The following is a 27,574-nucleotide window of genomic DNA, read 5'->3' on the forward strand; positions in this document are numbered from 1 at the left end:
TCTGGAGCCGCAAAAAATAAAAGCCTTCTATAAAACTTAACAATGAAGGAAAATGTATGTTAGGAGGAGACTGGACTGTCTGAGAATTGTTTATGTTATTCATTTCTTTTTGTGTGTTCACAAACACCCCCATAGAATTTATTTTGTGATTTCCTCGCTTGATTTTCTTTTTTGGTGCATTATTTTCGCTTTTCTTAGTGTCATTGGAGTGATCATTAATTTCCGTTTTTCTGAGGTTGTCTTTGAACGCCTTGAGTTGAAGAGAGGAGAGAAGGCACAGAGTCGGACACAGATGTTTCTGTGTTTGTCGAGACTGTTAAAAGCATAGATAAAGTGCATGTTTGAAAAAAAACAAAACCACAGCACTCCTTTTTTCGGAGCTACAACATGTACCTATGTTTATATGAGCTCTATTAGTCTACTATCAAAATGACTAAGTTTGCTACAATTACACAATGAGCCTTCATGATTAAATGGTTTTGGGGTTTTTTTTCTTGCAGTGTATTCTGTAGAGCAGGGGTGCCCAACCTTTTTTGACCGAAGATCTACTTTTCGTTCAACCAGCCTACTGCGATCGACCCGCGCATGCACAACACACTTACAGACGCATGCCTTTGTCAAGATCTGACGCTGAGGCATCGGACTCACTTTTGCAGCGTTTTTGACTATCGTAGCTCACGTGCACCGTTTTAAAGATGTGTTTCACGGCCCTCCAGATTCTCTTTGCCAGTACCCTCGGTGAATTGTACATGAATTTTTTTTTTCTTTTCAACAGCCACATGCCTTGCATCCCGCCCTGCAAAACAGAAATGGGTGTCAGAGGCTATGACGCAATCTTCGTTGACAGAAACGTTGAAATGTAATATTTATTCTACACATTTTTACAGCATTGGGGAATGTTAAGTTACTCCTACAGAAACCATATTGAAAACAAAAAAAAATAATTTCCCTCGACCTTCTTTTTACATTTTCAATTTTTTTTATAAAGCTCCAGGGAACCACTAAACAGCGCTAAAGAGCCGCATGCCGCTCTGGAGCCGCGTGTTGCCGACCCCCGGGTTAGGAAGTGTGTGGCCTAATTGCCCCTCAGTAGCCCCGATGAAAAATTGTGGCCCTCTCCAGCATTTCATTTGTTCATCCCTAATCTATAGTCTTTATGCATAGATGTGGGAGGAAGCCGGAGTATTTGTAGAGAGCCCACGCACGCACAGGCACAATGTGCAGCCTCCACACAGGAAGGACAGAGCAGAGTTTCGGACGCCGAACCTCTTTCAGTTGTGAGGCACATGTGCTATTCACAAGTCCAAAGTGCTGCCCCAAAATTGGATAGAAACATGGGAAACAGGGTTAGGAAATTGCCACTAAGGTCAAAATAATTCCCTCCGGCTGTGGAAAAGTTTTGCAAAGGGGCTTTTTTTGATTCCACAATTGTCCTTTTGTTACCTACAGCCTTGCAACAACGGAGACTCTCTTTTGTTTGCCCCCAGTTGTGCTCCCTCCCTCAAGTCCCATTATGACAATTTCCCCTCCAAAGACTTCCTGCATTTATGTAAACAAAGGGCATTGAAGTGCAGATTCCCACAAAACAAGACCCCCAGGAGCACAGTGATCCCCCATCTGATCTGGTACAGGTGTAATTACAGTGATAACATCAGAAGGTCAGCATTAGCTGCTGCCGGAGCCCTGCAATGGGGAACATTCGGCCATTGTTTAAGGATACAGCTACCTTGGAATGTCCTTTATTCCTACCTCCCACCCTCTTCCTGCTACTTCTTCCAAGAACACTTGTTGATTTATTCCCCTGCTCTTGAGCATTGTTTATAAATGTGAATTTGTTCCAGTGGGATGATACTCAAATGAGGGGAAATCACACTGTTACTGTGCAGCTGTTGATTGTTCCCCCCATTCCCCTCCCCATCACGCGTTATTGACTGCGAGCCTCCAGTGCAAGGCAGATGCTCTGTTTGTATGCCTCCGGCGTTTCCGACATCCATCTTCCTTCCCGGAATTCCTGATTACTGCAGTATTTGTCTGATTGAAGTGAGTGAGCGCCTCCCTATTTGTTCAAGATGCCCTTGAAGGCAACAAGTCCATCCAAAATGTCTTCGTCTTTCTCCCTGGGGAGATTCATACAAGCTCTTTATATCAGGATTATTTAAAGTTGCGCATTCAGCTTAGATTTATTCTGAAGCACTTTTTTTCATATGTCCACAATAGACAGAGAAATTACCTAAAAAAAAGACACATTAAGGGCACAAAAATGATTTAAAAAAAAACGATGGACACCTTCAAGGCGAACATGTGAGTAAAGGTGATGTGACAGTTAATCAACATAGCTCTCGGTCCTCCCTTGTGCAGTACATCGACGTTCAAAGATCTGGAGGGGAACAGTCTGAAGGACAGCGGCCATGAGGAGAGCGACCAGACTGACAGTGAACACGACGTCCAACGAGGACACTATGTTGACACGGCTGTCAATGACATGCTCAACATGACCGTGCCTCCCAATGTTTGCCAGCTTCCTGAGCAAGGTAAAACCACCTCCGTTTTGCTGTACTACAACATAACGGCCAAAGCATCCCTGATGGTTTAGTTCAGTTTAACTTGTAATGGTAACTTCTGATCTGGCTTGTGTTTCTAGCGTTGGGTGTGATGAAAAATAGTGAGGAATCACACCAGTTGGATCAGTTTAAATTAGGAGTGAAATAAGGCAGTAAACAACAATGACAACAGAACTCATTCTTTATCAATGTGATTGGTACCATGACAGAAGGGGTACCTTCAAGTCTACTGAACAGTTATTTTGGTAGCATTCACAACTGTGAATAAACAGAAATTCTTCTGTGGCTCATCGAGTTGCTTTTGTCGAGGAAATGTGTGTTTATACAATCATGAGGAAGTTGGAAAAAAAATACCTCCAGTCGATGTACAACGACAGAAGTGTCATGGGTGAAAAAAGAAATTTATCAATAGGTCAATTCAAAAACAAACATGAATAGTATAAAGATGAAGACAAAAAATGAAATATTTGATGATTTAAACAAAAACATGTATTCTGTTCATGTCTAATTTATGAATTTCCCTTTCTTAATGGAAATACTGAAACACATTTGCATACCGGAAACAATCTTCCTGTATATGAGAGTGTGTCAATACTGCCATGCTGTTGCCAATTTTTAAACCAAACACAAACCGTGTAAGTGTTGCAGCAAAATGGTGGCTTGCCCAACTAAAGACACAGCTTGCTGCTATTGTTAGCCTGTTAGCTGTGTGCTCTCCCTGTGGAATGACCTTCCACTAAAAGTTAGGCAATTTCGCTCCTTGTGCGGCTTTACAACTCGTCTTAAAACACATTTTTATTCTTTGGCTTTCGAAGCTTTCGACTCAGGATGAGATTCAGCATTGTTTTAATGTTGTATTGTGTTGACTGTTTTTATGTTATTAATTTATCGTTTTAACTGTTTTTATATGTCTGATTTTTAATTTATTGCAGCACTTTGAATACAGTTGCACTTGTTTTTAAAGTGCTCTCTATATAATGTCCAGTTGAGCTGTAATTTGCCTGTTGTGTGAAACTCGATGCCTGAGCTTAGAGGTGCCTCTAATACTGTGGGCAGACATTGCAAGTGTGGTCATCCAGTTGTTGGGTGGCAGTTTGCAGAACTGGATCGGAAAGGGTTGTCTTTTTTATGCTCGTCGGGCAGGCCTCCTCTGCTTGAAGTGATGCTGCGGGGACGTGATAATGAAAGCTACTGTTCTACTCACATCTTACAAATTGGTTTGGTGTCATTCAGAAGCTGTTCAAATTGTTGCTTGTTGTTGCTTTCAGTGCTGTCATTGTCCTTTCAAAATGATTTCTTGAGGTTGCTTGAAAGTATAATTGTTGCCTCAAATAATTGGATGAGGAATAGTCATTTGTGGATGCAAATATGTCTGTTGGATATGGTTAAAGGAATTTCCATAATTTATTCATCTACTTTATTTTGGTACCCTCAATGTACCCTCCCAACTTTTGACAACTGGAAAAAAACAAAAACTGCTTTGTACCCTGCTGACGCAACCTCAGGCAACACACATTGATTGATGGCAGCTCTGTTTGCGTTTGAAGGTTTGTTGAAACCCCATGAGCCAGCGTGCCAGCAATTACGCTCACAAAGGTGGACTTTTACATATCTCCACAAGCGCTGATCCATTATTCAGAGGGATCATTTAGCCGGTGAGTTAATGTGGATGTTTCATATCTGACTGCAGCGTTTAAAAAGACATCCCGTCGTCTGGCAGGAGTCAGTTTAAGGGGTCGTGTCGGTGCTTAACTGCTGCCACTCACACTGGTAAAAGAGGATGAAGACATCTACAGCCAGCCCAGATGCTGCCGTTCACCTGCGAGCTATTTTAGACTTGCGGGCTTGCAGGAAAGCACCACAGGTGCACACGAGTCCGCTTTGGGGAAAACTCTTAGGGTGACCCGCGTTTCTCTCTTTTAGCTTGACAAAATGGGTTTATAAATGGCTATGTCTTCCCTCAGTGGTGTTATTTTAACTCCAACCGTAATAAGCACCTCACTTTTCTTCTCCCCCTTGCTCACGTACAAAATCAATTTTTAATGAGCGCGACTGAACAAAAAGATGCTTTTATGTCAAGGAATAATAAGGCTTCCTTAAAGTTGATGTAGCTCGGAGCAATTTTGGCTGAAGATGGTCTGTAAGTGGGGAATAATAACATTAGGAGACACACTTAATGACAGCCATGTAAATGGACTCTGCCGGCGCCTCCCTGGCCACTCGCCCGTCATTTGTAACAACTTGGCCGAGTCACGCGCCTGACGTCAAATGCATGTTAGAGTATTTGGAATGCGTGGCCCGCTTAAACTGTGTCATTTCATAGTGTTGTTCATCCTTTTAAGCATAATAGAATACTAGTAACAACGGAGCTGTTTGTCATCATAATCAGGTCATCTTTTTTTGTTTGTTTGTTTCACGTTACTGCCCCCAAAAATATGTAATTTTTTTTCCCTCTGTCAATACACGGTTGAAGTCACAAGTGAATTGTGAGGAATAGGATTATTAAAGGGAACAAACATGGCTCTACAAACATAGACCACAGTGGGGAACTCCAGGTTTACATTATCGTCTTTGTTGCCTTCCTGTGAAGAAAGAAAGAAAATGACCCAAGGGTCACTAATATAGCCCAAGTGACCACCTGGAATTTTCTAAAATGCCTATTGACAGGCCACAATGCCTCAGGGAGACTTTCCTTGGCATTTTTTGACAAGTCGCATCAATCTTACAGTATGCGAAACCATAATAATGCAAACAAGGCAATAAACACTCTTTGAAACGTGTTTTTGTGCTGCAAGGCTGCTTTTCGACATCCAGCACAAGGCGCAGCGTACAATTAACATCTCAAGACTATAGGCTTTCTGGGGCCTGCTCTGTGTCAAAAATATCGGTGGGTCGTTCAGCAGGATAAAGACCCTCAAGAAACAGATAAAAAACATTTGAAAAGTGCTAAAAATAAAACACCGGACAATTCTGAAGAACCCCGGTCTAAATCTCTTTGAACATCTGTGATCCAGTCTATTTCAAGTCATCAAAACGACAAAGGTAGTCGTGGAAAATATAGAAATACAACAGTCGGGGCAGGTTTGAGATCCATTTAATTGACAAAAAATCGGACAGTGTGAAGCAGTTTGTATTTGGTGAAGGAAGGGGATATTTGCGAGACGATTCACCAAAACAATCTTCCAGGTCTGTTGCAAAACGCAACCTCAGCACAACACACAATGCCAGACAACGCTGAGGATTCATTCTCTTCATATATGCTTTCATTGTCATGTTTCCTTGGGTTGATGAGGGCCGTGAACAAAGCAAGCAGGAAGGAGCGCAGGTTAAACTCCCAGCCGTGAAAGGAACAAATGTTTACCATTCTCAGAAATTATGCAAAGGTGCTGTTTGCCCAGGAGACAAGAGTTACCTTCTCACAAAGACCCTCCGCAGCACCATAAAAACTTTCTTTCACAAGGCAATCCCTTTGTGCTCAGTCACCCCCCCACCCCCCCACTCCCCGCATTGCTCTCCATCACAATGGACAATCCTTCTCTCTCAATCACTTTTGTTTGCACCCTTTTTCCCTTTTCGGAGGGTAAACTGATTTGATCTAGGCCACTGGTGTCAAACTCAAGGCCCGGGGGCCAGATCCGACTCACCAGATGATTTTATGTGGCTGGGGGAAAAATAAAAAAAAATATATATATATATACATACACACGCAATTTATAGTACGCCATTAACCTGCCATGCATGTTTTTGGAATGTGGGAGGAAGTCAGACTACCTGGAGAAACCCCACAAAAGTCTTCAAATCTTTCAATATAAAAACTGCACGAATTAAAAACAATTCACCTCTTAACACACACTGCTCTATCATTTGTGTTTATTATTTTCGCTTTGCCACCACAAACTCAAAATATTTTGACCTTTCCTTGTCTCACTCACTCTTTCAAAGTAGAATTATTTTCAAACCAAAAGTCCAACATCAATTGCAGGTTAAATCAGTTTTTTGGGGTTTATAAAAATATATATTTTAATTCCTTTTTGACATGCCGTCAGTGCCCCACCATCTGAGGATCAACGTTCTAATGTGTCTTAATCATTTGCTCCAAATCCCGGCCAAGAATGTTAAGAGGAGCTCTTTTTTTGAAACCCTCACTCTGCCCGATTAGATAATTGAAGTATTTTCAGAACAAATTATGTTAAATCTATTCAAAATCTATAAAGGAAGGACTATCTGAAACACTGCAATATGAAAGGATGATATGGCTAAGACCGTAACCTATGCTCGAGGGACGTACGAAATAAGTTCTTTATTTTTCTACTGGGAATTGGAGGGATTTGCTTAAATGAAGCTTAAGCAGTGCCGGGCCATTACTGTCGTGATAGAAGCCAGCTAACAGTCAACGAAATCTTTTTTTTTCTGTGTGTGTGGACTTTTTCCTTTGATTGTCAGCGCTCTCACGTAATTCCTGGCGAATGTGGATGAGCCGCTGTGTTTTTAGGGATTAACATGCATGTTTTGTCAAATTTCTCCATGAAGGAGTAAAGTGGGGAGTTTGACGTTATTTCAAGTTCATTAGAGTGGGGGAATAAAAAAATAAAAAAACATCAGCCCTTGTGGCTTTTTTTACACACCGAGAAAAGTGAAACTGTTCAATTAGCTCGAGCAAAGAACAGAGACCTCTTTTATTTTTGACATATTCCTCGCTCTCCCCTCCCCCCGGGAAAATATCTCTCATCTATGTGCCAGTTCCCTGTGGGGGTGTGCCTGAAGCCCGGAGGCCAGGAATGGAAGTCCCTTCGATTGGCCACAGATTCATCCGTATTCCCATCTTCCATCAGCGGGATCCACTGGGTCTCGCTGCTCCTAATTGAATCTAGCGTCTCCCCCTTGCTCTCTCAGTGCAAGCGGTTTTTTTCTACCTTCCTTTAAACTTTGTGCCACTCAAGCACTTCCCTTTCCCTGTTGAATTTGAACAGGATGGAGGGTGGGGGGGGGGGGAGTAAAAGCAGCTCAAATGTTTCTGCTGCAAAACCTGCCCTAAATTCAACATTTCTAGTTTGCAGTTCTGTGATCTCCGAAGAAAAATGCTGACAGGTGTCAGAGTGTGCGAGGCGGTGGGGCTGTGCTGACAGCAGTGGGAGGAAGAGCAAAAGGAGGAGGAGCAGGCAACGTGAGGCAGACAGAGATGGAGAGATGAGCAGAGGGTATATAGTAAGCGGTCTTAGCCAGGGAAAATGAAAAAAAAGAAGAAACAATCGATCTGACAGGTAAGGGTTTGGGGTTTTTTCCCCCCATAAATAAAACTTTGACAACATCGGATCTAGCGTGCCAACACCAACAAATCATGCATGATGATATTTTTATGTTCACATCCACAATCTAAACTCCATAACGGTACCATCCATTTTGATTTGTTCAATCAAATGTGGGAGCCATGGAGCTAAAATGGCCGACAGTGACAAAGAACTGTGGGGAGGTGCAATACGAGTTAAGGAAGACGAAGAGCTCCACAGAGCACGAGTCCGACTTGAGGAAATATGAAGCGGAATAAATTGGAATTTCAAGCTGTGTCCATCTGGGCTCCGGTTTTCTCCATCATAGGAGGAACTGATGAAGAATCATTAGTGGAATTAAGATGAGCATACACAATTTTGCGATAACTGTTTTTTTTTTTTTTAATTCCACACTGCATGCTTTAATCGCCGAAATGACAAAGAGCTCACGCTGTAAATCCATGTTGTTGCTGTTCCCCTTAAATCCTGTGGAGGGCAGTAATGAACATTTCAGTCTATTCTCACCCATTGAGTAGAAACCTTCACGCCCAAAACAACGTGAACAACAAAGTGACATGCTCCTTTGATCATTCAGGCACCAAATGTGGGACTCATCCAATGAATTTCAAATTATCTGTGATAACTAGCAGTTACTAATTACTCCGGAGTTGCTCACTCACTCCTGATTTTAATGACTAACAACACACTAAATGTAACTGAAATCAGACCCAATTCCAAAGTGAGTAAGACGACTGGAAACCGGGCTTGAAAATGCACATTTTGTACAGCATGTGACCATTCTTACTTCAGATAAGCGGGTAATGTTTGCGTCTGAGTGAGGATTAGGCAAAATCTACTTGGAGGGCATCAAACCCAGTGAATTTTGTTTTGGATCATGTAATGGACATACATTTTGAGGCATTGTGAGTTTTTTTTTCTTTTCGAATAGGCCATCAAACAATGCACAAGCTTTATAACAAATTCAGGCATATGCATTTTTGTTTATTAATAAATAGCCGAAGTGCATTTTCACACCGCTGCTGTGCTTTCACACAACCGTTGCAGCTTGTGCTGTCAAATAACTGCACTCGTGGTGACAAGTGCATTCAATGCAAACGTTTGTTGGCAGGCACTCTGCTTTGTTAAACTCTCGTTTGGCAGCATTGCTACTCTGCAAATTCACCAACTTCTACCCCCATTCCCGCATATGTAGCAATGTTTTTGTACAGCATTGCAAGAAACTCTAAACAGTAACACTAGTGTCATGCTGATGCTAACAGCATGAGGAGGTGTCTGAGCTACCCATCTCTTGATGTAAATCGTGAACTGTATAACTCATTATTAAACAAAAAGCTGACTGGCGTTTATTTTACCCTGTGGAAAAGAGGCTGCCATCACTTTCTTTGTTTTTACGCATCTGAATATGTTAAGCAAGCGTGTACACTGCTTTCATGTTTAAAAATAGCCACAGTCTCTTGGTAGTAGTGTTTGTTTGCTGTATTTGCATAAGTAAATCAACACATTCTTTAAAAAAAACAGTTTTTAAAATCTCCCCCCTCCTGTTCCTGTTATTTCTTGACTTAATTCCAAGCGGGAATAAGTCAAGGGATGTGAGGATGGATTTAAACAAACTTGATGTGTTTTGATGCCGCATTAAGTTTTACAAGCGTCTTTTGCTGCTGGGTTTTGCACATGGGGACAAACAAAGACTGTCGGTTATCTCTCGGCCACAAAATGTCGTAACTCGGTGAGAGAACTACCTGATCCACGCAAAGCTCCCCTGAATAAAGCCCATGTGTTTTACTCAGCTCAAGAAGAAACTGCTTATCTCCATGCACTTGTCATGGATAGCCTATCAAACATATCAGAGTGAGAAATGCGAATAGTTCATTATTTTCACAATGAGTCTGATGTATCTTGTAGAGGGCCCTGTGCTGACAGCTCATTTTCCACACAATCCTGGTATTCAGCTCGCTGTGTGAGTGTGAGGAGGGAGCGAGAGAGAGGGAAAATAGGCTACCGGATCTCCATTGCTTATTCATGATGCTGTGGCATGCTAGGTGTGTTAATAATCCACACAGAAAGAAAGTGAATCACACTTGTTTGTCGAACACCTCGTCAAGCTGGGCCTCGGTGGATGGCATGTATGGAAACGAGTCTTGATCGGGGACTGGGGGGCGGATTAAAACAGGTAAGGGTCTGGAGTTTGATGGGAAGGAGTTGATTGGATTAGAAGCCGGGAGCCGGGAGCGGAATGTTAAAACGGCCAGTGCGCAAACACTGCCTGGAGTGTTGGAGAGTCTGTTTTTAAAGGTTAATCACAGAAAGATGAGGAGATAGAGGAATGATTGAGAAGTGGGATTTGTAGCAGTTCAAATACGGCAAATGAATCGCCTTTTGTGGGCCTGAAGATGCCCGAAAACTCACCAATTTTTGTGTGTCCTCGTAAGTGCGTTTTATTTTTTAAGTAGCACCATGTTGAAAAGTAGATTGAAAACACTAACTTGTGTGTGAATCTATAATCAAACAAAAAAAAAAAATGTCTCAACGACCCATGCCCAAAATTGAAAAGGAAGTCCACAATTACAGTTAGCGGGCAAAGTTTAGGACTCGCCCAAGAAACAACAGGAGATACAAAATTACAAAGCTGAACATAAATCAAGTTTATGGCCAAAAACACAAATGGTGAATTGAACACATACCTCTCCCTTTTATTTATTCCCATAAATCCCATGTAACGTTTCAGTGGATAGTTTCCACAGCTCTGTAAAAACTTTGGCATTGTTCTTCCACACCACACTCATCTAAGCATGCCTTTATGGATCTTGATTTGTGAACACAGAAAAAAGGCCTTCTGTGGGGGCCTGATTGTGAAGGGCTTTATACGTGAGTAGGAGCAGTTTAAATTGAATACGCTGAGGAACGGGGAGCTAGTGGAGGTTTTTAAGGACGGGGGTGATGTGATCACGAGTGCGGGTGTGGGTGAGTAGGCGGGCGGTGGCATTCTGGATGTACTGTAGTTTATTGAGGAGTTTGGAGGTTGTACCATAGAGAATGCTATTGCAGTAGTCAAGGCGGGAGGTGATGAAGGCGTGGATGAGGGTTTGAGCAGCATTGAAAAAAAGTGATGGGCGGAGACGAGAAATGTTTTTGAGGTGGAAGAAAGCAGTTTTGGTGATTTGGGTGATGTGTTGATCGAAAGAGAGATTATCAAAAAGGACACCGAGGTTGCGACAGTGAGAGGAGGGGGACAGGGTGAAGTTATCTATAGTGAGGGTAAAGTTGGTGGTTGTTTGGGTGAGGGACCGAGGACCGATTATAAGCAGTTGAGATTTAGTACAGTTAAGAGTGAGAAAGTTTGTTTGCAACCAGGATTTGACATCTGAAAGACACTTTGACAGGGTGGAGTGGGTTGTTGGGGTAAATGATTTGGTGGATATGTACAATTGGACATCATCAGCGTAGCAGTGGAACTGGAGACCATGATGACGTATGATTTGGCCGAGGGGTAAAAGATAGAGAATGAAGAGAAGAGGACCAAGCACAGAACCCTGGGGGACACCTTGGGACAGTGGGGCAGTATAGGAAGAGCAGTTGTTTATGTGTATGAATTGTTTCCTGTCTGTGAGATATGAGTGTAGCCAGGTAAGGACTTTGTCGGTGATGTTTAGGGATTGTAGGCGAGAGAGTAGGATGGAATGGTTGATGGTGTCAAAGGCAGCTGTAAGGTCAAGAGGCGAGGAGGAGGTCATTGGTGATTTTAAGGAGGGCTGTTTCAGTGCTGTGTTGTGTGCGGAATACAGATTGAAATTGTTGGTTGTTGTTTAGGTAGGTTTTAATTTGAGATGTGACGGCACGTTCTATGACTTTGGACAGAAAGGGGAGGTTGGAGATGGCTCGAAAGTTGTTCATGATGTCAGGGTTGAGTCCGGGTTTTTTGATGATGGGGTTACGGCAGCCAGTTTGAGTGAGGAGGGGACATAGGCAAAGTTGAGGGAGGAGTTGACAATGTTCATGAAGAGGTGGGAGATGGTGGGAAAGCAGTGCTTGGCGAAGGAAGTTGGGATGGGATCCAGTGTGCAGGTGGAGGAATTCATTGTTGAAATGATATTGGTGAGTTCGGCTATGGAGACAGGTGTGAATTCAGAGATAGGTGAAGTAGTAGGAGTGATGGATGCTGGTAGGAAGGGAGTGGGGACAGTGAGTGAACTGTAGAGGATGTCGATTTTGGATAGAAAGTGGGATAATAATACAAATAAATCAATAAATAAGAGACAAGTCTATTCCAATTGATTACTTAGATGCTTATTCTCACTGATTTATTTCATAATTTCTAACGTGAGCGGCAACATGATTTTAAAGTTATTTTCAGATCAAATTGCCATGTATTGCAAATAAGTGGACTCTACGAAGCTATAACCTTGCTGTTTCATGTTTCCTCAACCTAGAGATGCTCACAGTTACCATCCCAGCCTCATGTGCCGTGTCTTGTGCACATACAGTACGATTACATTCAACAGAAAACTTTTTTTATCCCCGTGGGGAAATTAGAGTTGTGCGAGAGCGGCTTATAATAGAGACAGTCAGAGCAAAGGCAATACAAAGGATAAGAGTAGGGCTATAGGCTTAGCACTTGAGGTCTTGAGGTAGTGGTTCCAGCAACAAAACAGTGTTGTTAAGCCATTTTCTTTTCTCTTAGAATAACACAAAAGTATTTTTTTTAAAAAAGTTTTACGTGGATAACGACACACGATATGGTCAACAAGAGGTAAGACCACAACTTCCGAGAGATTCTTCCGAATTAGAAAAAGGACAAACAACAACAGAGCAGGGGTGTCAAATGATTGTCACAGGTCACATTGTAGTTAGTTTTTTTTTACAGTGGGCTGCAGTACTGATGGGAGGCATGTCAGTCCGTCACTGATTTTTTTGACGAATGATGACTATCTTTGAAAACAGATCAAAGACTGACAGAAGTGAATTTTTATCCGTCAATGTAATCGTCACTAACTGGATCCCATCATTCGTCAATCAGCAACAAAATAGGCTGACTGGTCCATGGCGCCAAAAAAAAAAAAAAAAAGGTTGGAGAGCGCCTTCGCTGCCTCCACCTCCCGTGAAGACAGAAAATAGCAGTTTGTCCGACTCTGAAGTCAAAGCTGAGTTGTAAACAGAGTCACAATGGACTCGTGGCATCATTGTTACTGGAGGAAAAAACAAACTGATACGAAGGCACACATGGTCCAGAGGAGACCCTTGAGTGGGCAGGATAACCGCCGAGAGACTGCCAAGCCAGGCTTCTATTACAGGGATCCCAGGATATGAGACACTGACCGGTCGGTCTGCGCTCCCTCAAGGCAGCTGGCCGGCGGCCCAGCCGGCTATAATCAGCTCCATTACCTGTAGCACTGACTCACATTTAGGAGCTCTCATGGTGAAGTCATGAGACAAGGATGATCAAGGATGTAGAATTAACACGCCAGAAGCTGTGCGCGCCCATAGTTGCACTCTTTAGAGGCACAGAAAAGGCATGTATTTTATCTCCTAAGAATATAAATTAAATGCTCTCTTGAAATCAAAAGGAATCATCAGCCGCAGATAAGTACATTGTAGCTCGCAGATTTCTGGCCAGAATACAAAGAGACACTTATCACTGCAGCTGGAAGGAGGGAGGAGGAGTTGAGTGAAAGGTTGTCAGGGGTATCCTTCAGGCATTTTTAACCCCTCACACTTTCTTTCCTTTTCTGTGGGGGGAAAAAAGCTACACCTCTATCCTTATTAAACCATTTGACTTTTTTACTATTTCATCTGTCCGGATGGAGTAGCAAGTGCCGTGTTTTCTCCTGCGCAATTCATGCCGCGATTCGGGACGGAAAATGAACAAGAATGCCTCAGCAGAGAGGAGCGAACCAAACAACAGAGAACAAGGGTTTCTTTTTTCTTTTGCTCTTCATGGGGAGGAAAATGTTACCCGAGAGGAGACACAGGAAAGCACTGCAGCAAAGTGGACATTATAGAGTATAAAACTGTGGAGCTGTGGCACAGCAAAAGGGCAAGATAACAACAAATCTGCCTGACCATTGGACAACCAACAGTTTGCGTCACTCCGATTGTATCAACTGCATACTTGTACACCATCCGACCAGTAAATTGAAACAGTTCCTTTTAAGTCCTGTTCAGTGATTATATTAATTAGTATTATTATTCACAATACGGTTGTAGTCTTGTTAACAGCCTCTTGGGTTCAGCAGTTGAGATGTCTGACAACACTTAAATAGGAATCACGTATTTTTCAATCACATCTTTCCCTCATGCAGGCATGTGGACAAAAGTAATGGAAAATAAAATACAGAAGTAGAGCCCATTCCTATATAATGATAAGCAAGGGGAACTACGGAGTTTAAAGCTTGAAGTCAATCATCTGGGACTTCACAATCGGGTAGAGTGATGTCACACAAGCGTCACGTCCAAGTTTTGACCACGTATAAAATGAACAAGAACCAAAGAGATTTGTGTTTTAAAGCTGGAAATCCAGTCACCAGTTTGAGTTTGCAAAAGCTGAAGAAAACGTTCCATACTTTGTGCTATCGACAGTGTTATCGAGCTTAAATTTTTCATTAAAAATTCTTCAATGTTACTGTTGAAAATGTACTTCCAATTAAGTATTAACGTAACTTGAAAACGAGCTAACGCGTAATGAAAGTCATAAATACAGTCAATATTTGGATGAAAAACACTTGCAGAATACATGCATATTAAACAATAAAAAATATATATATATATAGAAGTACAGTCGTAACAAAGTATTCCTACGCTAGTTCCTCGCGCGCTGTTTCAAACCTCAAAAAGTCACCAAAGTCCCCTGTAATTCGTTCCTTTCATGTTCATTCAGTAATTATTACAATTTGAGAAACCTGATTTCATCAATTACCTAACACATTTAACTATTCAGCAGAGCCGTGAAGACAATAATGGGAGGTGAAAAGCAAGCCATACAATGCACGTCTATCTTGACGGTCTTTCATTCATTGATCAGCGTCTGTACTCTCCCGCTGTCCCCCAAGTGACCTTGGCGAGCCATTCCTGAATTCAACATTCGGTCTCAGCACCAAGCAATATCAGCTATTGATGGGCCTGGACCTTTTTTTCTTGGTCGAGATTATTCAAGAAACCTTGAATGTTTACTCAAGTCACAGATGGACGTAGAAGTGGACCGCTTCACATCTTGTCATAGGTGAACTACAAATTGCAGTTGACGCAGAAATTTGTATCGGAAAAAGCCTTGCGTTGTACATGGGAATATGTATTTAAAATGTCATATTTTTATCACATACTTCAATCATTGAAAATTAAGCGTCTTGAAAATGTAGAATTCCAAGCTTTGCCGTTAAGTTAGGGAGCTTGACAAACGTGGAATCATCATCATAATTAATGAAAATGGGCAGGGGTTTTGTTTCACTTTGGATTTTTGTGACTACCGCGTTAGTCACGTTCTCTTTAACATTAATGTTGAATGAACATATTCCCTTCGTCCCACACAATAAGTAGAGTGTGACACTATACTTATTCAAGCTTGTCTTTTTGGACTTCACGTAAAAAAAACAACCCTCCCTTCCACTTGTGCGTCGTATCGGCGACAATATCAGTGCAATCAGATTGGATGCTCAGTCTTTGCTTTGATATTTTTTGCAAAGCCATGACAGAATTTTCTGTCGTCGTCCAGCAGAAAAACTCAGTTGTCTTGAAAGCAATGTGTTCGGGCTTGCAAAAATCACACATCTGTTTTGAAAAAAATTGACATTTTGCTTGATTTGGTTTCAGTCCAGTGAAAACTGGGGTTGCTATATCCTAACGTAAGTGTCTTTGTTGTGGTTGGCGTTGCCGCATGCAAATGATACATATCTGAAGTGCAGCGTGAATGCTCGTAACCCCGCCTGGATGAGTACTAGCGGTAGTCGCTCTGAAGTGTGTTGTGCTATACACTAGTTTGAGCTTGTTTTTCGCCCACTTAAGCGTGAAAAAAGGTCAGCGGCTGAATGCGACGCATGGATGTTTTCTGCATCGTGCCCAGCGGTGGTGCATAAGCAAATTAAGTGAATTAATCAACATTAACAATATTATTCACAAAGAGCCATTTGTACAAAAAAAACAGGGATATTTCCTCTAGGCAAATCTTTCTGGTCATTAGCAGAATTATCGCATTAATGTAAAATCAGACAGATCAGTTGCTGGTTATTTACAGTCTTGGGTTTAGACTTAGTGATGGGAAAAAAGTGCACTGGAGTGGCTTTATTGTCCTTTCTTTCATATAACTAAGACGGGGACTCAATCGATGGTGGCCAAATTTGACTTTTCAAAGGCCCTCTGTCCCCTGCCTCTTAAATGGAAGGATAAAAGGTAATGGGAGAGGTCGGCTGTTAAGTTTAATGGCAGACAGGCAAGTCTCAGAGGGGGCTTTTTAATGATGTGCCTCTTCTCATGCCGCGCTTGTTAAAGACAAGGCCAAAATGCATGAAGAGGACAGGCCCACAGCTCTGCTACCCCCTCCATGCACCCCCCGCACCCCTCCCTCTAGGATCTGCGGGCTTTTGTGTGTTGTGTGCACCAACTCGGCTTACATTTACATCAGGAAATAAATAAATCAGGCATGACCTCTTCATTCCTCAACATAGGTTCAGCCACCTTGCATTTGGAAATTGCTCGGCTTTAGCGCTGGGGGTTGGTGGAGGGGGTGTGAGGGAAGGTCGCCGCTCGTCTCTCTCGTCTTCCGAGAGAAAGAAGCGGATGGCGGGAATTGGATCTTTGACACCTGCCACTTCCACTCTGCTGCACCTTGCTTCACCCATCCCTCCCCATCACCCCACCCCCTCCTTCTTGCCCACCCATCACCCATCGCCATGCATGAGGACGTTTGCGTGTCACAGCTCAGCATGTTGTCGTGAGTGGGCGCATGCAGGGAAATCCAATTACTTCCACTATGTCAGACCCCTCCAATCATGCTTATGTATGTAACTGAAATTTAAAAAAAAATGTGCCGATTAGTTCCCCGTCTCCTTCCGGCCGCCACCCCCTTTTGCTCCCATCTTTTTGTGGACTCGGACACTGTAGAGTGCAGCAGGAGATGGCAGGTGGTAATGCCATGGCTACTCATTCTGACTCATATTAAGTGGTATCGTGGAGCCGCTCTCGCTGAGGTGAATAATGTGGAGGCAGAGCGAGTTCAGCATGGTTCTTGCTGTTTGACAGACATAATGGGGAAGGACAGCCTTTCTGATGAGAAATGATTGCACGTTGTGAACTGTACGTCTTTTTTTTTTCATTCAGAGCTAAGACGGTGTGTGTACATGGCATTAGAGAAAAGTGGATTATACTGTACAGCCGAGTCATTAGAACCGGACATACAGTACACCTGGAAAACACACAAGTGGCTGGAGGGAGCGGATGGTTAACACAAAAAAGAGGGCTGAGGAAAACAGGTGGAGTGAAAATGAGTTGACAGGAAATGAAAAAAGGACATGGCAAAAATGTGAAATCAATTCAAATCAAAACAAGTGTCAACATAAGCACATATGACAAATAAGAGTTTTCATTTCTTGGAAAAAGGCTGGCACAGTTTGAGCCTTGACCCGATTAAATCTCGGCCCGGTATTTCCGATTGTCATTGTTGATCTGTTTGGGACCAACAGGCGGCTCTGTGGGGCTCCTCTTACAGCGGCACACCTGTTGGTCATCATGTCATTTGTTGGTTTTCTGTTAAAAGGACTCCTGGCCCGACCACTCAGTGTCAGGGTCAACGTTGCTGTCACTGCTTGCTTGTGCCTTACTGCCATGGATTTTTGTTTGTCGTGCTTTCACCTTGTTTTTGTGTCTGCCATGGGTTTTTGTTCGTTCCTTTGGATTCTTGTTGTTTTCAGTAGTGATGGGAAAATGAAGCCTCATGAAGCAATGAGGCTTTCCATCCAACTGGTTCGTTCCTGGGCCGAAGCATCATGAGGCTTTATTTGTACTACTGCGTTATCATGTGGAAAATAAATGTCATGACAGTGATTAAAATGAGACCATGGATTTGATGTAGAGGTAAGATCGGGCCAAAAAAAATCCAGCCCGGCCCGAGCCCGACCAGTTAACTTGATTTGCAGGCCTGAGCCCGAAGCAAACCCGACATTTCCTATTTCATTTGTGATGACTCGGGAGGAGGAGGGGTGATTTGTGATAACAAATTAAAGTCTTTGTCGTTTCCGCAAAATCTAAGTTAAACAAGTCTGTATAATTATTTACATCCTTTAAACATGTATTTCTGTTTCAGCAGACGGTACATTAACCGACAATTTTCCATCATTGACAGATTTTATTTTTAAGAGTTTTATGAAAAATTTAAGGCATTCGTTTTGACGGGTTAAAATTGGGCCATTCACCACAGCAGCAGTACATCCTTAAGAATCGTGCGTGGCACTTGATGAGAGAGAAGCAGCGAGATAAAGAAGAACAATGACGGCTGCATCATAGAGACATGAAGGAGTTCTTTGAATTGTCATTGCGAGAGTTTAGTATAGTACGTGTTGTGATGAGGCCACTTCTGTTTTTTTTTTTTTTTGGCGAACCACGGTCTCTCGTGGCCAAAACTATTCACGGCCAAGTAACGAACAAAAAAATGACAACAAATCAATGTTTTGTTAATACAGTTTGCCAAGTTCATCCTGCTCCTCCCTCCTGCCTGCTCTTTGGGGTCCTCCACCACCACGCTCGTGACACCGGTGGACATCTTTTGCTGTCTCATCTCTGTCATTCATTCTGATGTTCGAGGATCCATTGTAGACATGTTAGCCTGAATTAAGTCTAAGTTATGGATGCAATTTTTGCGGCATGTAAAAATCCAGAAGGTTGGAGCAGTGCAATTAGTGCCGTCCAAACGTGCTTTGTCTGCCTCAGATTTCTTGAGGAAACAGTCCAAGTATCTTCCTGAGCCCTGATGGCTAACCCAGAGTGGACCGCTCCACCTCATTGTGTCCCTTTCTGCGCACAGAACTCAAGCTGCCCTTCATACTTCATACTGGCACTCACCGTATTACAATGTCCTACTTGCAGAGGTTGTTAAAATTACCTCGAAGAGACTTTTCAAGGGAAGGCGGAGGAAAGAAAAGGCGGAAGGTAGAGTGGGAAATGAGAGAGCGGGTACCTCACCGGGGCTCAGTGACAAGATAAAATGGAATATTAAACGCATAGCCCTGCCTGACACAAAGTGAATGTGACTGAATGAGAAGGCACATTGTATTAATTATGTAAGGCCGCTTTTTTTTAGGCAAGTCGGAAGAAGAGAGACAGAAAGAAAGACAGTGAGAGAAAGAGAAAGGTTCAGATTTTTGCTTCGCGTGAAGTCCAGACACTTATCGTGGCACTGAGGTTTTGTGCGCATTTATTCCACATTCCACAAAGCAATGAACTAATAACAAAGGAAAGAAAATGGATATGTTGCTCTTGCTGGCTGTCATATGCGTGATGGATCATGGCTTAACAGATTTAAATTTGCACCACTCCTTGAAAGCATAAACATGTGTTTGGTTCGGTTTTGTGTACTGAAAAATAAATTTTCCGAGGTTGATTGCCCCTCTGTCACATTGGTGAGGCACTTCAGCATGCCCGTGAATATACGGTTGTCGCAGACCATGACCTGGAAATTTATTGTCGACAGGTGGCTGCGGATGCAACTTTTCCTACCTTGATGTCAGGGGAACACAGCACAATGTTCCTTTTTTTTTTTGATGCTCCGTGACATTGACGGTTGAGGTGGGGGGGGGGGGGGCATGGGGATTGCCCCTCCCCTAGGGTAGTTCCCCCGCACCACCACCACGGCCCTCCCTTTGTATGACGCTGGCCAAAACCGTCACGCAATTTGACCTCTCACAGGAACTACATGAACATAAGTTTGGGAGCGGCGCACATTCCTAAAGCCACCCACATACACACGGAAAGGGGATTCAAAACACCGTCTAGGATAGGAACCATTTCTTTTCAAAGTGACATCGCCGACCTCTGGTCCAGCATACATATGACAGCATTTTCAAGCCATTTTGACAAAGTTGTCTGAATGTCAAACATTTCCACAGGTGATTTAGCCCACTTACACACATCCTTTGGCTTTCATCTCCATCTCAATGCTGGCCACTGATGTGATTTTAAATTCTGCTTCTGACCTTCCTTTATGTTTTCCCTCAAACTCAGGGGTTTTGGAGCAAAGGAGCTTGCGAGGATGGCTTCAACACTTTCTTTTTGTTTTTATTTAAAAAATTTCCTCCGCCAAAAGCTGTGCGGAGTTAAAATGAGTCAATCACATCTGCGGGGGCGGGCGGTCTGCTCTGCTGTCATGGTGGGGTTGGCAGGTGCGCGGCTGAGATGCCAGTTGCCCGCTGTGGGGAGCTTTGAGGGAGGGTGTTGTACTGTATTCTCGACATGAACCAGGAGAGCCAGAACATGGGTTAATTGCGAAGCTTACCTTTCGGGGGGCAATTTGGAAAAGCTGTCATTTGGCCAGGGTAACTAACATTTGTTTAGTTAGACTAGCAAACAAAGACCACATTGAATATTGCATTGCAAAAGCTGGAAATGAATTACAGTATACAGAAAGCTTCTAACATTAACTTTGATGGATTTCTCTATTTTGTGCACTCACCCTTAAAAAACACAGAAAACGTTTATGTTCACAATGATCTTTTTGTCCAACTTTCAATGTTATTGTTTGAATGTATCATTAAGGTCCATATGCAGCTGATCACCGCAGATCTTGTCCAATAACAGAATTTGTTTGCAGAAGTTAAATGGTAACTTTGCCTGAAAGCTGAATTCTTGCGCTATTTGTGGGTTCACAAAACCCAGAGGAACCAAACAAACCAAAAACCGAGAGGCACTTGGTGCATTTGTAGCTGGTAAAATGTTTGTGTGGTTTTTTGTCGTTGTTTTTTTTTTACCTCTTAGATTTGGCAAGAGTTTGATACACCAGCTTGCTCCACTCGTGGACATTTTCATCCGTTGCCTTGATTGGTCAATACAAAAGTTTGGTTGTCGTGCACAAGTTGCCAAGATTGTGATAAAGAGAACAAAAAAATCCTACTGGGGAAATGTTCCCAGTGAAATGACATTTCACTGCAGGGTCAAAAATACCCAAAATGTTAGTTTTATATGGACTTGGAATCTGATTTTTTTGGGAATTCTTTTCAGCACCTTGAACTAGTGGTTAGCAGGTCTGCCTCACAGTTTTTTAGATTCTAGGTTCAAATCTGAACGGTCATCCTGTTTAGATTTTGCATGTTCTCCTTGCGCTTGTGTCTGTTTTCGCCTTGCACTCTCATTTACTTGAAGACTAAATTGTTTGACGATGTGCTCTTCCATCGGCCGGTGACCAGTCTAGAGTGGACTACATCTCTAGCTCAAAGTCAGGTGGAATATGCTCCATCATCTCACCTTCTGACCCTAATGAAGATGAAAAACAGAAAGTACTATCATAACTGAGCATGACTTCTTGTGTGTGCCGCATAATGAGATATTGTAGAGGTGCTCTGCAAAACCAGTGCATTACGCGCCATTCGTAATTACTAAATACCATATGTTGGGGCTAAACCCTTTTGCTGATTGAAATTATTTTTCTCTTTTTTACCTGGCTTGACACAACTGTGCAGCAGTATTGCATTTTTTAGACCTTTGAACTATGTAGAGTAATTGTTACCTTTTTTTTAAAAGATAATTAACATCTCAATTTTGGAAATTCAAATAGCTACATTGCCTGCACTATTCTCTGGTTGTCTATTAGCCATTTATTAGCAATACCTTCTTTACTGAACAAAAGCTACTCCGGGCCCGCACTAAAGATGCTCTTCACACGGTATAATAATGAATCCCATCATTGCCTGAACATTAGAAAGCACCCGCCTACGTATCATTGCAAAAAACATGTCATTTATACTCCACATAGCAGTTCAATAGCCAATGGTCCTGCCTTTCAACCTAACAATGACATAATGATTTATTAACAGCGCGTCCATTGTTGGGTGTTTGTTTCACCCGCCCGGCGCTGTTACACAGCTGTTAAACAGCTGCTGTTTGTACCGATTTAGACACGAGTGCATCGTTTGTTCACAGGGTCATTCATTCCTCAAACCACAACCCGCTGGTTCGGGATCACCGGCGGCCAAATTCAAAACCTGAAGTACGGCTTGTCCCATTTCTTTTCAAGCAATCCTGCAAGTGCCATAGAATGGCATGCATGTCGTGGAATTAAGCTGAAGTGACATATTTTCATAGCCATGGGGAGGTCACCGCCATGCGTGTGGCAAGTGACAAGCTGTCAGACATTCTGCCATGCGATGGATTCGATGTTGAATCTGTTCTTCATCAAGTGACTGTTGCTTACGTGAAAATCGAGAAGCGCATGAACCCCTGGCTTCGCCGCTCATATCGAGGTGCTAACAAGACCACCCAGAGATTCCAATTTCTTTCACAATTAATATTTGACTGCCAGGCTTGAAGTCATACAAGGCAAAAATGAAAAGAATTTTGGATGAGGGATAGATTTAATTACAGCAATGTATGTCAGACGGAAGCGCTGATGAGATGAAAGGGGAGGACAGGAGGAGGAGATGTATAAAGGATGGGCTTTGGCGGGGGAGCTGCCAGCGATGAATCTTGGGGGGTGTTTTGGTGGTGCTGGTGGGTTAAGCCTCGTATGAAAGAAGCAGATGCTATGGGAAGAAGAAGAGGACTTGATGCTGTGCGGAGAGTGATGGCTTACCCGGTGCAGTAAGGGTGCCCCTCTACTGTTTGTAAAAACAAGACCATCACACTCCATCTTGCCGCTCCCGCTGGAGCCGCGCCCGCGGGCTGATTTATGGCGCGCACACTGAATTGGCTCACTGGGATGACAGCAAGGCTCGGACTCTCTCTCGGGTGAGTGGTGGATGAGGCTGTTTGTCCGAGACAAAGCTGGCACCGGTTCCACCGCTGTGGTGAGGACTGACTCGAGCGTGTACTCGACTCCCAAAACTGGTGACTGCGCTGCTGCTGACATTTTTTTACCCCCCCCCCCCCCCCCCAATTGAATTGTTCTCCCATATGATTCTTCTTTCCGCTTTTGTGGTACAGTAACAGCTTCATCAAGGCCCTGTAGTAACAATTTGGATTTAATCAATCTTTGCCGTGCGGCTGCCAGAATGGAAAATTAATACAGAGTGCAATTACAAAACATCCATTTCACTGTCAAAGATACAATGCCGCGACGTGATGAAACCAGCGAGTGGATGCTGCCAAGCAGCAAATTTGAGCCCTTTCATGGAGACATGGCAGCGAGTGTCGGCTGCCATGTTCTCATAAGAACCACGAGCACCGCAAGACACACTCTTTGAAAAGATTTAGGGATTCTACACAGCTTCACATAACGATACAACAAAGTGAAGTCGGTCCCAGTTCTTCGACTGATTTGGGAGGAAAAATGACAAGGGATCAGAATCAGACTCATCTTTATTGGCCAAGTAAATTCCTTGTGTGTTCTACAGAACACACAAGGAATTTGTCTTCGGTATAAAACGCTGCATTAGTATCATCGTAAACAAGGACATGACAAATAGGTATGCAAGGACATTTCATAATGTAAGTGAGACAATGTGCAAACTATCAAGCAGAGCTAAAGTGATCAGTGGTAGAATACAATACGATGGCAGTTTGTAAAGTTGGTGCAGAAAATCATTGAACCATTTTAGAGTGACCAGTAGCAATATTTGTAGTACAAGAAGAGTGACTATGTCAGTGACTGTTTAGGGAGTTAATGGCTAGAGGGAAGAAGCTGTTTAAGTGTCTGCTGGATTTGGTGCGCATGGATCTGTAGCGCCTGCCTGAGGGGAGTAGCTGGAAAAGGTGGTGGGCAGGGTGCGGGGGATCCAGAAGGATTTTCCGTGCCCTTGTCTTGATTCTTGCAGTGTGCAAGTCCTCAAGAGTGGGTAGGGCAGTGCCAATGATTTTTTCCCGCCGTCCTAACTGTCCGTTGAAGTCGGATTTTGTCCTTTTTTGTGGCTGCCCCAAACCAAACCGTGATGGAAGAACACAGGGTTGATTCGATTACTGTCGTGTAGAATTGGCGTAGCAGCTCCTGTGGCAGGCCATGCTTCCTCAGCAGCCTCAGGAAGTACATCCTCTGCTGGGCTCTTTTCCGGGTGGAGATGGTGTTGACTTCCCACTTCATGTCCTGGGAGACTGTGATTCCACACATCCCTGTGGGGATTCAGTGCTGGTGGTGCGTGTTGATGATGTTGTTGCCCCCAGTCTCACCTGTTGTGTCCATCCCGTCAGGAAGCTGAGGATCCATTGGCAGATTGTAGGGGACACACCGAGGTGGAGAAGTTTGGGAGTGAGGAGTTCCGCGATGATGGTGTTGAATGCAGAGCTGAAATCCACAAACAGAATTATTGCGTAGGTCCCTGTGCTGTCGAGGTGCTCGAGGATGTAGTGCAGACCTATGTTCACTGCGTCTTCCACAGATCTGTTTGCCCGGTAGGCAAACTGAAGAGGGTCCAGCAGGGGTCCGGTGACGTTCTTTAGGTGGTTCAGCACAAGGCGTTCAAAGGACTTCATGACCACAGACGTCAGGGCGACAGGCTTATAGTCGTTCAGTTCCGATGTTGACGATTTCTTGGGAACTGGGATGATGGTAGACTGTTTGAAGCAGGATGGGACCTCACACAGCTCCAGGGATCTGTTGATCCCTGATTTGTGTGAAGACCGGAGCCAGTTGGTCAGCGCAGACTTTCAGGCAGGAGGGGGAGACTTTGTCCGGCCCCGCAGCTTTCTTGATCTTCTGCTGCTTGAAGAGCCGTCTCACGTCCTGTTCGTGGATCTGTAGTGGAGAAAGAGGGTGGGGGTGGGGGTAGATAGAGCAGTTTCTGGTAGAGGTGGGTGTTTGTGGGAAATGGGGGTGTCCTTTTCAAATCGGCAGAAAACATGTTTAGTTCATTAGCAAGACCCTTATTGTTCACTGTTTGGGGGGGGGGTGGCATTCTATAGTTAGTGATTGCTTTCAGGACATTCCACACAGATGCAGAGTCGTTAGCAGAGAACTGGTTTTTCAGCCTCTCTGAGCGATGTAAATTTCCTTTGTCAATTGGTTTCGGGCGTGTTTGTACAGTGTCCAATCTCCACTTCTAAATGCGTCCTCTTTCTCTGTCCTGAGTTGCCTGAGTTTGCCTGTGTATTCATCCAGTGTGCCCAATGAAGTTTCAAAGACGCCCCAATCAGTGCAGTCTAAGCATTCTTGTAGAGCTAGCTTTGCTTCATCTGTCCATCTTTTCACAGTCTTAACAACAGCGGTTTAGCTTTAGTTTGTGCAGTTGAGCACATTTGAGTTTCTGTCTGTATATAGGTATTAAGTGGATTAAATTGTGGTCAGAAAGACCCAATGCTGCACAGGCGACCGATCGGTATGAATTTTTGATTGTTGTATAGCAGTGGTCTAGAACGTTGCCATCTCTGGTAAAACAGTCGATGTGCTGCTTATATCTGGGAAGTTCACGGTTAAGATGTGCTCTATTAAAATCGCCCAAAATGATCAGGGGTGACTCTGGGTATTTTAGTTCGAGTTTGTTTACTTGTTCGGCTAGCGTTTGTATCACCGTGTTAGCGTTAGCTTGTGGCGCAATGTAAACACCGACTAGTAAAAAGGAGGTGAACTCACGTGGCGAGTAGAATGGCTTGCAGTTTAAAGACAGCGACTCCAGGTAAGGGCTGCAGTGTGCGTCGAGCATCGTGACATCCACCAGTGCACCATTCCTCGTTGATATCGAAGCAAATCCCGCCACCTTTCGATTTACCTGATAGCTGCGTGTCGCGGTCGGCACGGAGAAGGCGGAAGCCGGGTAGATGTAGCGCGGAATTCGGGTGGCGTTCACTGAGCCAGGTTTCAATGAAGCAGAGCGCAGCAGAACGTCCAAAGGTTTTGTTGGACTTTGTGAGGAGAAGAAGTTCATCCTTCTTGTTTGGCAGAGATCGTAGATTAGCAAGATGGATGGATGGGAGCGGGGTTTGAAATCCGCGCTGCCGGAGCTTGACGAGCACACCGGCTCGCTTCCCCCTCCTCCGGCGGCGTTTCCATGCTCCGTACAGCGCAGCAACTTTTCCCTCGTGTAAGTAAGCCGCTCGGGGTCGCCAAAAACTAACGAAAATGACAAAAACAGGGATAATACGAGGGGGCGTGTGACCACGGCTGCCATACCTGTCGGCGCCTGATGACGTATACTGAATAAAAGCACCTTAGGAAGTACTTCACTCGTGCCATGAAATATGTCTTACTGAAACCTTTGAAGCCACCTTAAACCACCTGAAACCTTCCAATCCAAGCAGAGCTGGTTCACTCTCACAACTGCCCAGATACATTGCACATCCCGCCCAGCAAAACAATAACACACCTGGCTTCCGAGACCTCATTAACAATCATGTGAACAATCTAGCAATATATGGCAAGTTTTCAGTATGTGTTTGATACTATTTATATTACGTAATGATGGTATTAGCCCCCTAGTGCACTTCAAATGAGGTGCACCACCGTTTGGATGTGTAAGAATATTAAAGAGGGGCGGCATGGACAGATTTGTCCCTTGACTCCACCACCGTGGCCTTCTTGTGTTGGGTGCAATTTGAGTTGAAGTATTAGCTCATTCCTGAAAGGCTGACTTGAAAACTGAGAACTGTAAATGTAATTATCCCATATCTAGTTGAGCATTAACTTCAAAGTGTTGACCAACTTGTGTCAGCTATAATTCAATACTAATGGACACCATCATCCTTGGGAATTTAAGGGTGGTGGTTTGAAAGCTCAATGCAGTAGACCGCTCAGGAACATGTACCAAAATTATTTTTCATCTCAGTGATTCTGTTTTTACAATCAAAATCAAGCTTTCCGTAGCATAATCAAAAAAGTTCAAACATTTAAAGAAGGCAAGCTGAGAAATGCATTCGCTCTCAATGTGGCTAAATGCTACGTGATACTCGGTTTCTCTTTCAGGAAAGCCTGACCGGCCGCCTGGACCGCTGTCAGTCGATGAAGAGGTTGTTTGTGAAAAAGTGCCATTTAAATGCAGCCGATATTACATGTTGACAGGGGAGCTTTTTGTTCCCTCTGTCGAATAATTGTATTTTCTAATGGTCTGATAGATTTGTCGAAGCAGTTTGATTTGACAGAGTTTAATTTCAAAAGCCCCGACGGCAGAAGAGAAAAGTGGCGTATCAAAGGAAAGTGCCGCTTCGTTCTCACCCCACGTATAAGATATCGAGGTGTAAATTGCTCTTAATTATTCCCTTTCATAGCGCCGACATCACAGTGGCATCAACATGTCTGCCTGTCAGTTGCGAAGCATGTATTTTCATATGACAAGCACAATGCGGGCACTCGCCGCGCCAACAACAAAAGTGTCAGTGCAAAGTGGGGAAGACAAAAAGGAGCCCAATGTGGCAGCCATCGTCCCCATCAAATGATTTATCTCACCGCAGTGCTGTTTCAGGTTCCCTTTGGGTTCATCAAGCTGTGGTAGCAGACTGACTAAAGTGTGTCCTCCTGCATCACCCAATTGCCTTGTGGATTCTTTTAAAATAAAATGTTAGTATCTCAATTCGACCCTCAGAATGACCACCCGTCTCTTTGGTGTATTTTATAGGATGCCATCACGGATCTAGATCTTCGAGTGTGTTTGCCAAAGTTGATGTAAAATAACTTGCAAA

General features: G+C 43.5%; 2 protein-coding genes across 5 annotated transcripts in view; both read left to right on the top strand.

Annotated features, from left to right (window-relative positions):
- The window catches only part of LOC127607715 (uncharacterized), a 256,526-nt gene that overhangs the window by 52,251 nt on the left and 176,701 nt on the right, over positions 1-27,574 (top strand). The gene's annotated exons all lie outside the window — the stretch shown is intronic.
- pcdh19 (protocadherin 19) overlaps positions 1-27,574 on the top strand; it is a 73,141-nt gene that overhangs the window by 38,058 nt on the left and 7,509 nt on the right. For all 4 annotated transcript variants that reach the window (XM_052073422.1, XM_052073431.1, XM_052073406.1 and 1 more), the window contains exon 4: positions 2,359-2,531. In XM_052073422.1, coding sequence (XP_051929382.1) covers positions 2,359-2,531 — 173 coding nt within the window. The remainder of the gene's footprint in view (positions 1-2,358; positions 2,532-27,574) is intronic.

This window comes from Hippocampus zosterae, chromosome 1 (genome assembly GCF_025434085.1).
Source record: "Hippocampus zosterae strain Florida chromosome 1, ASM2543408v3, whole genome shotgun sequence".
In the NCBI taxonomy this organism is placed as follows: domain Eukaryota; kingdom Metazoa; phylum Chordata; class Actinopteri; order Syngnathiformes; family Syngnathidae; genus Hippocampus; species Hippocampus zosterae.